General features: G+C 32.9%; 1 protein-coding gene across 2 annotated transcripts; it reads right to left on the reverse strand.

Moving 5' to 3' along the window:
- Positions 1-8871: 8871 nt before the first annotated feature.
- LOC107953270 (heavy metal-associated isoprenylated plant protein 30) lies at positions 8872-10001 on the reverse strand. 2 transcript variants are annotated; one of them, XM_016888524.2, is made up of 3 exons: positions 9583-10001; positions 9421-9496; positions 8872-9327 (listed from the first exon to the last, which is right to left on the reverse strand). In XM_016888524.2, the coding sequence occupies exons 1-3, from the start codon at positions 9733-9735 to the stop codon at positions 9011-9013; spliced, it is 546 nt and encodes a 181-aa protein (XP_016744013.1). In that variant the 5' UTR covers positions 9736-10001; the 3' UTR covers positions 8872-9010. The 2 variants fall into 2 exon arrangements, with proteins under 2 accessions (XP_016744013.1, XP_016744006.1); XM_016888517.2 differs by having other exon boundaries at positions 8872-9333; positions 9583-10000.
- Positions 10002-10283: the final 282 nt, after the last annotated feature.

Raw genomic sequence — 10283 nt, forward strand, 5'->3', positions numbered from 1 at the left:
ACACCATATCTCACACAGACACTCAGTCATATGTGTTTTCAGTCATACGAAACAGTCAGAAAATTTAACACCAAGAATGCTTAAACAGATATGTATGAAAAGTAGTCAAATAATAAATCCCACCCATCCAGCCAACACACTTTTCCGTCCCCTGATCACACCTCGTAAGAGTTGTTTAAGCTTATCCAACCGAAATACACCATGTAGGACCTCGAAAGGCCCATCCAACCTTATACACCACATATGTGGATTAAGCCACTCAAATAATAATACGCAGCATGGCTAGCGTATATGCTGTACAGTGCAATGCAGTAGTCCGCTGTATAGACGAGTTGCAGTTAAACTGCCAAATTAGATAATAGTATGCAGCAAAGCTGACACACTTGTAGTACAGTACGATAAATCGCTGTACGAGTAAATTGCAGTAGAACTGCCAAATCAGATTAGAATCAGACTCTCTTCTCTTCATTAACCCACCCAAAATCCTTAACTTTATGCAAGTGTATGCATGCACACAAATTCAAAGAACAGAGACATTTACACAGTCAGTTAGACGGAACAGATATGCAACACACTCCACAAACTAGATTCAGAATCACACATCACACACAATCATCACAGATATCGAGTCTTGAACACCCTCACTGAACTTAGCTAAGGGTTAGAGCACACACGAATACATTTTTAGATCAGAAACGCACTCGAAACCAACATAAATGCCTAGGGACTACACACCCGTGTGCTCTGGCCGTGTGGAAATACCTAGGCCGTGTGGGAGGTCAAAAGCCCATGTAAAAAGGGCACACGGCCATGTTAAGAGAGGCACACGACCGTGTGACTAAGGCACATGCTCGTATGGACCAGGAACATGGCCGTGGGGATAGGCCGTGTAACTCTCTGTCCATTTGCACTAAATTGAGTACAGGGCTGTCACAACCGTGTGAGGGTCTCACACGCCTATGTGCTCACCAGACACGGCCTTGTGTCAAAAACACACGCTCCTCTGGCCAGGCTATGTGGCACCAAATCACTCAAACCCTAATACGTAAACTCACACGCCCGTGTGCCCAAGGGACACGGCCCGTGTGAAAAATGACAAAATCCCCAAATTGGCCACATGACCGTGTGGCTAGGCTGTATGACTCGTAAATCAGCCTAAAAACTTTAATTCCCAAAAGCACACGGTCGTGTGCATCGGCACGCGCTAGTGTGGCCACCCGTGTGGTCACGAAACCACCCTAAAGACAGCCCTAAAAACGTGTTTTCAGCCACGAAACACTCCCCAGCCCTCGATAGTTTGAAGATATAGCAAAATCCACAATTTCTAAGCACAAGACAATGTTACAATGACGAAATTAACCGATTGGCGAACACCCACACATGATGTCAACTTTTTGTAAAGTTGGAATTATACTCGCAAATAAAACAAAATAAGATAAGAACCCACACCTATTTTGCGATCTACGATGTTCCGACACCGACTTTGACGACGAGGAAACGACACCCCAAAATTCTTCAGCAAAAACTATTTTCAAAAGAAGAAGCAAAAAAGAGAGAAAATAAAACCAGAAAAGAGGAAAAGAAAGAAAGGAAAAAAAAGGTCCAAAAAGTAAAAATAATAAAAATAAAGCCAAATAAAATAACATTAAAAACATACACAACTAGTTATAAATATTAACTTAAAACAAAACAAAATAAAACTTTTTTCAAGCGCACACACAAAGACACAAACCCAGAACCCAGAGACAAATTAACACACAGCAAACCACCAGACCAGTAGGCTCATTCTGACACTTAAACGAGCAACTAATCATAATAGGTCAACCTTCTTGCAACCCCTAATCACAAAACCCGAAACTTCTAGCCCCAAAATTTGGGGCATTACAATGAAGAGTAGGCTATGCTATTATTGTGCTCTTTACCTCCTTCATACAAGTCTTCCAGGGAAACCCTAATTTATGGTAGAGAAAAACTCTCGTTCAATGATGTGAAGGGTCATTTGTTGAGTAAAAACAAACTTGACAATGAGTTTGGTTCGGATAGCAAGGCAAATAGGTAAGCTTCATTTTGGTAGCATCAAAGAAGCGAAACAAAATGTGTCACTATTGTAAAAAGTTAGGTCATGTCAAATCATATTATTATAAACTGTAAAATAAAAGGGCTGCTGGGAGTAACAAGGAAGATTTAATTGGTGCTAGTTTGGCCGACGAAAACGGTGATCATTTTTTATTAGTGTCAATGAGCAATAACTACAAGCTTACGTCTGAGTGGATCCTAGATTCGAGATATTTTTTCCACATGTGTCCCAACAGAGAATGGATCTCCACATACAATTCAATTGAAGGTGAAGTTGTGCGAATGAGAAATGATTCATCTAGTAAGGTAATTGGTATTGGTACTATTAAAATTTGGATGCACGATGAGACGATTAGGAAACTCTTATATGTCAAGTATGTACTTGATTTATGAAAGAATCTTATCTCCTTGAGTACTTTAGACTAAAAAGGTTATAGAATCAACATCGAGTTGAACGGTATTACGGTAAAAGGATCGACAATCTTTATATTCTGGAAAGTTCTATAGTGACCAGTGAAATCGGATGCCCTTTGTCCATTACAGAGTCAAAATCAACTCATTTGGAGTGGAGGCAACTTGCTCATTGGAGGGAAAAAGGTATGGTTGTTTCATTAAAGAGAGTTTCTCTTTGGATGTAGGTTTTGAAAAGTTAGGGTATTGTGTTCGTGAAAAGCAGACCCGGGTTAGTTTTGATTTGGTAGTGCACAAGTTGAAAGCTAGAAGTCTTCCAGCTTCTAAGCATAGATTCGACTAAGTAATTCCCTTCATAGTTCAATATAGGCCCATGGTGGACTTTGACAAAGATGGCGTTGTAAAAATATGAGTCAAGGTGGAGATTTGTTGAATATGCCTCATATTTCAATCAAATTTGAGAAATAATCTCCCAGTTAAACTCTTTTTATTTGTTTCAGTCAAACTTTGATTAGTTTAGATTATTTTATTATTATTTGACTTACGAATTTAGCCTATAAATAGACTCTTTTACAACCTTAGAAAATACATCTATTAAAGATTAGAACTCAACACTTTTTGAGAATTTTATGTTTCCGTTTTGAGGGTTCTTTGTTTTTGGGTTTCAGGGTTTAGCTTTATCTCCATCTCTTGTACTCTTCGGTTTTTTGCCATTACAGTAAAATTATCTTTGCTTGTCATTTTTTATCTTTTTTGGAGGGGTTTTTCCACGTTAAATTTGTGTGTTCAAATTTTCAACTTCTTCCATTATTTTTACTTGTTTGTTGCTTAATAGCGTTGATCCCCAACAATAAGTGTGAAAAAATCTAGTTATTATTAGTTTCAAACTTTACGTTAAATTATTTGAAATCCATTTACATAAGACAAGAATAATTAATATTTAAAGGGAATAAAATAATAATATATGTAAGATAAAATTATTACTTAAAATTATTAATAAATATATATAACTACTATTATATTATAGGTTATAATAAAGGATACATTATTATATAATATTATAATTTTTAATCATTAATGCATATATATATAAAATATTAATATATTAAATATTATATGATATGATATAACATTATATAATATAGTAGGAGGATTAACTTTCAAATGTACAAAGAGTATATGTAACACCCCTTACCCGTATCCGATGCCGAGACAAAGTACGAGGCATTATCGGACCTAAACATACACATACATGCAAAAACCGGGCCGTAAAATTTCTTTTAATTCAAACTTTTCAAACACATGCATGTCGTCCCTTAATTGGGTCTACGAAGCCCAAAACATACATCGGGATTAATTTTGAGACTAAACTGAGAGCTTTGAGAAGGTTCGGGAAAACTTAAGAAATTTTCCCAAGAAACAGGGTCACACGCCCGTGTGGACATAGGGACACGCCCGTGTCCTCAGGACGTGTAACTTTCTGTTTATGACGTCAGCATGCAAATCGAACCAAACGGCCGGGCCACACGCCTGTGTCTCCAAGCTGTGTCCCTCACACGGTTGAGACACACGACCATGTCTCAGCCCTTGTGGCTAACACTTAGGCTATTTTCCAAGCCATATTTCTCACCCATTTAATCATTTATTTTCACCAACATTTTAATACATTTATGAATCAATTTAAGGTATTCAACCAAGCCTTATAATTATCATCGTTTGTTCATTTCGTAGCCATATCAATCATGATAAAATCATAATAATTTGAATCTCAAACTTACTAAATACAAGCCATACCAATGGCTAGTTACAGTTATACCATTCATAAGCCAACATTGACTAATCAATTAATATATATCAGCCATATCTCTGTAATTTAAATATATTTTCATAACAACTTATCTTGATTTCATACTCTTTCATATTTGAACTTAAATAACCAAAGTATTTGAAATATCATCTTTATTCAAATAGTACACATGAGATACATAATTCCATAATTATGAATGAACACATTTATCAAACATATTCCATATTCATATATCAATGTCTCATGTCTCCATATATCAATAACCGTCATTTTCATGAATTTTGAATTCAATTTCATAATTATATGTCCCACGTTTAGTTTATTCCATGTCGGAACTTTATTCATTAAATCATTTGAAATATCAATACATATGGACAGTACACTCAAGATGAACAATTATATAATCACAAATGAATTCATTCATCAACCAAGTTCTATACTCATGTCATATCAACTCGTACTTCCTTATATCACATAGTTCTATATAACACTTACCAAACTTTGTCAAATTAGTGAACGCCTTACGGAATTAAGTACTTCGTTTTCTCGATGCCATAGTTCAACTATGGTCTTACAAATCTTCACATAATAATGCCATAGCCCAGCTATGGTCTTACACATATTTATATATCGATGCCATAGCCAAGCTATGGTCTTACACGTAATCACATATCACATATCGATACCATTGCCCAGCTATGGTCTTACAGAATCACATATCTCACTGATGCCATATCCCAGATATGGTCTTATACAGTAGCATATATCACACTGATGCCACATCCCAGATATGGTCTTATACGGAAGCACATAATCACATCTCTCCGATGCAACAGCCCAACTATGGTCTTATACGGAAATCACATATCACATGTTGCCATGGTCCAACCATGGTCTTTTCTGTCAATTCGTTTTAGCCACTGAACGAAAGTACTCAACCCTGCGTTCCACTCAATTTGAACATTTAGTTTAATTTTCATACTTTTTCAATATTTACAATTTAATAATGAACATATGAAATAAAACATTATATCATTACTAATTCAACGTATATTGTTTATAATTGGGCATGTAATCAATTTATACACAAGTCATTCATATATTTTTCCTCCTCCTTCTGACCATCCACATCCTTGGTATAAATAACACACTTGTAAGTAACCTTATTCATAATTTTCACTAATTACTTATGTGAATAATTAAGCTATCCACCCGTGTCATAGTCACTAAATTATTTATATCTAGAGCTAAGGAACTCCAACTTAAGATCCACTAATTTTCTCTGAAACTAGACTCACATATCTTCTTACTATAAAATTTTTAGAATTTTTAGTTTAGCTAATAAGTACAGTTTATTCTTTAAAATCACCCCTGTTCTGCTGTCTGACAGTTCTGACCCTTCTTCACTAAAAATTAATTATCTATTCATACAGGATTCGAATGATGTTTCTGTTTGTTTCTATTGAAATTAGACTAATTCAGGATTCTAGACATATAAATTTAAGCCCCTAATTATTTTTATTCAATTTTTTATTATTTTTCAAAGTCAGAATAGGAGAACCCAAATTCATTCTGACATTGTCTCACAAAATTTATTATATCTCATGATTTAAAAATCTATTGCTTACACCATTTCTTCTATGAGAAACTAGCCTTAATAAACTTTAATTTCATATTTTGTTCATCTTATAATTCGATTTCTAAAATTTATGGTGAGTTTTCAAACTTAGTCTACTGCTGCTGTCCAATATTGTTTTAATGCAAGCTGTTTATTACTATTTTTCCCCTAAGCTTTTAATAAATAACAATTTTGTCCCTACTCAATTAGCCTCTCAATTGAGCTGATTTTTCACAATTAACCCTTTATTATATCACTTTAAACTACTTTACAACTTTTGGAAATCATAATTTCAGCACTAGACTTTAATTCCAAACATTTTCACAATTAGGTCCTAAAATCAATTTCCATCAATTTTACTTGATAAAATTATCATATATCAAAATTAAAGCTTCAATTCTATGTTTATTCATCATATGCTTCCAGCACTCATCCATAACAACTTTAAAAATTTGCCATGAAATCAAAAACTAATAAAATAGTAAGTTGGACCCAATTGTAAAAGTCCAAAAACATAGAAATTTTAAGGAGAAAGCAAGAATTAAACTTACATGAAGCTAGAGTATGAAAACCAGCTTGAACCCTCTTCCATGGCTATTTTTCAGCTGATGAAAATGAAGAGAATTGAAGAGAATTCTAGATATTTCCATTTGGTCCCATTTTTATTTAGTTAATTTTGACAATTTTCTAATTTTGCCCTTAATTCACCCATTTCCTGATTTTTCTCAGCTATTGCTGCCCAAAATATCTCCTATGAGCTTATTTTCACTTTAGGTCCTTCCTTATTTGACAATTGAGTTATTTAATCCTTTTAGCAACTTTTACAGCTTTTTCAATTTAGTCCTTTTTATTTAATTAACCACCCAGAGGTTAAAATTTTCTGACGAAATTTTAATACTACCTTATTGATACTCCATAAATATTTATAAAAATATTTAAGGCTTGATTTATAAAATCGAGATCTCAATACTTATTTTCTTCAATTTCTTGACTTAATAAATCTTTATAAAACACAAATTACTAATTTAAAAATCTCTCAAAAATCACATTTGGCTCATAATTATTAAATAAATAAATTTACGAGCTTATTTGTCAAATTTAGTGGTCTCGAACCACTATTCCCGACATCATTGAAAGTCGGCTATTACAGTATAAGGACTTTAGAGCATATTTCAACCAATGTAATAATAAACAATAAGTTATAATAATTAATATACTATCTATTACTATTATAATATGTGATATAAGATTACATAATGTAATAATTTATTTTAAAACTATTAATACATACGCGCGTGTGTGTAATATATATAATTGGTAAAATCAAAACTGGATTTTCTAACCAATTTACTTGAATTGATTGGATTTGGTTGCTTAAGTAAATTTTAATAGCTAAATATAATAGATGATATAGTATTACATATTAATAGCTAAATATAATAGATGATATAATATTACATAATATAATAATGTAACATATAACTATGGTTAAAACTATTAATACATGGATATAACTATTGTTATATTATAGATTATAATAAAATATATAGTATCAATAGTTATGTCTAATGTAGTATATTACAATACATGCCTATAACTAGAATAATATATTATTATTATAAATTTAATATCTTAATAAAATATTATTTTTATTAAATTAGACTTTGAATTGGGTTTTAACTTTTATAAATTATATTCGGGTATTAAGTTTAATTTCTTTTTATTTTGGGCTATAATCAATTTATTTTGACTTTAGATAATAATGAGTATATTATTTGGATTTGGAAATAGTATAATATATTTGAGTTTTGGTGTAAGTACTTTAGAATATGAGTATTAGGTTTATAAATTTAATAAGAAAGATAACAATTATTAAATTGCCAATATAATATAATAAATAATATTTTCGTCAATTAATATATATATCATATAATAATAAGTTTTACATTCAATTAGCAAATTAATCTATTAAATATATATAATTTATGCCTTTTATAACGCAAAATTGAATTGTGTTGTTATCATAAAAAAGTAAAGTGAATTATTATATTCAAAATTAAAATCTTTATAAGTTAAAAAATTCAAAATTATTAAAATTTGTCAGAGCCCACTGGGCTTGATTCAAGCTCGAAAGAGCTTGACCTTGAAAATTTTTGAGTCCGAAAGAGCTTAAACCCAAAAAAATCACGCCCAAAAGAAATCCGAGTCCAAGCTGATTAGATCCCAAAAAAATTCAAGCCCAAGAAAATCTGAATCCGAAGAAAGACTAATCCAAACTTGCTCATTTGCCACCTCTAAGTTAGGGATGGTAGCGAATCGGGATGGGAGCGAATGTTGTTAAATCCATCACCGCTCCATAATTGGCACTCTTTGCTCTACCACCTGCACCACTCCACTATGGTTGTATAATTTTGAAAACGACTACCAGCTCTATAGATGTTGAATACATTCATCCTCGCCCCAGTCCGCTCAACTCTACTTTAATTTAATTCTTCTATTTGTTTTTAATTTTTTTAATATCAAATAAAATATTTAAACATAATTCTTTAAAAAATATTTAAACATAAAACATATAAATTTTTCTATAAAAATAAAAAAAATCACCCTACCTTACCCTACATCCACTTTCTAAAAAGAAAAATTCGGAATCCATGGTGGACTTGGATTCTTACCACCCTTACTCAAATTCTAACAATTATTGTTGGTGGATTCAGGATCATAACAAGAAGTCTATCATCTTATTATCATCCATCCTTTGAAAATCGATTTGAAGTTTCCGTCTTCCATTTTTTTCTCGTTTTCTTTAATTAATTAATTATTATTATTATTATTATCATTTTATTCTTAATTTAATTTTGATTATTTTATTTTTTATTTGAGTTCCAAGAAACGGTTGAAGATTCAATTTGATAAAATTCAAACTGCTTCCATTCTTCCGATTCAGCCTTGTGGTTCGTGATTTCGCATAAAAAGAGTTATAGTTTACATATTAACCACAGTAATTAGTACATGATAATTAATAATAAACATAGATGAAATTCAGAGTTATGAATGCAAATAATATTTACATGATGATGGAAATGAAAATATCAAGTTTTTTACATGAGGCAGCACGCATTGACATTGTCGTCGTTGAAAAAGTTGCTGACCTTGTCATCTCCACGATGCGTCATTGGAATGTTGCCATGCCTATGTCCCAGGTTGTAACCATGCCTGTAATAGTTGTAACTCTCCCTGAACTCGTTTGTTGTGTCTTTAAAGTATTCGGTGGTGGAGGTGAAGTACAAAGGAGGATCCGGGTAGGGCCAGAATTCAGCCCTCTTTCCAGCCCTCCTCACTCGTTTCAGCACCTTGTTCCGATCAACGTACCCGATCACCGTCACTTTTTCCATTTCTAGGTCCACTTCCACCGAATCTATCCCTAACACAGTATTATCAAGCATTAATTAATTCTAATCATATTATCGTGATGGAATTAATATTGGGTTTTTAATGAAGGAGAATATACCTCTAAGCTTGTAAATGGCGTTCTTCACTATTCTCTCGCAACCAGTGCAGCACATCCTAACTTTGAGGTCCACAGTCTGTAAATAGAGATCAAAATTCATAAGTTGTCGACCCTAGATGATCCAAATGCATATGTATGTAGTTTGGGGAATGAAAGGGAAACCTGCAAAGAAAGTGGTGGTCGACCCTTGGGCATGTTGAAGTTGCAGTAATTGATGTTGGTGCTGACGCTTTTCTTCTTGCCTCGGTAGCCATAGATACAGTAAGCGATGACCGATAATAAGGAGCCCAATGCTCTGGCAATTAAGCTAGCCATACAAATAAGTTTGCTCAAGCTTTATAATATAAAGACAAAAGAAAATAAGATCAAATGATGATGGAACACAACCCCAATCGCAGAAGATAATCCTCTATTGCCTTTGCATTGGCATCGATTCCCTTGTAATTTCTAATATCTTTGATAATATAAATAATCCGATAGTACTATATTTCTTGTGCTTGTTTATATCCATTGGACGCTGGCTGGTTGTTCATAGTTTCACACGTACATATGAAGAAAAATTCTAATAAACCCTTTTTGGAGGGAATGGTATCGAAACTACTCATGTTAATGCTTCAAATATGGGTCAAGCTTAACATGACTGCTGACACATTCAGAAGAGAATATCAGCTGATTTGGGATTATGGATGAGCTTAAGGAAAGCTGGGTTTTGACGCAAAAGGAAAAAATATATTCCTAAAACCTGTCTTTCCACCGTCTTTTTTAAATACACAATGCAATATATATGCAACCATGTTTATCAGAAAGCCTAAGCAAAGTTTTATTCCTTGCACGTTGTTTTCTTAAGTTACATGATTAATTTT

Source organism: Gossypium hirsutum, chromosome A08, assembly GCF_007990345.1.
Source record: "Gossypium hirsutum isolate 1008001.06 chromosome A08, Gossypium_hirsutum_v2.1, whole genome shotgun sequence".
Taxonomy (NCBI): domain Eukaryota; kingdom Viridiplantae; phylum Streptophyta; class Magnoliopsida; order Malvales; family Malvaceae; genus Gossypium; species Gossypium hirsutum.

Coding starts and splice junctions, on each gene's coding strand:
- LOC107953270 (XM_016888517.2), bottom strand. CDS start 9,735: ATGGCTAGCTTAATTGCCAGAGCATTGGGCTCCTTATTATCGGTCATC. Junction 9,497..9,582: donor GACCACCACTTTCTTTGCAG/GTTTCCCTTTCA, acceptor CTCTATTTACAG/ACTGTGGACCTCAAAGTTAG. Junction 9,334..9,420: donor CGCCATTTACAAGCTTAGAG/GTATATTCTCCT, acceptor ATACTGTGTTAG/GGATAGATTCGGTGGAAGTG.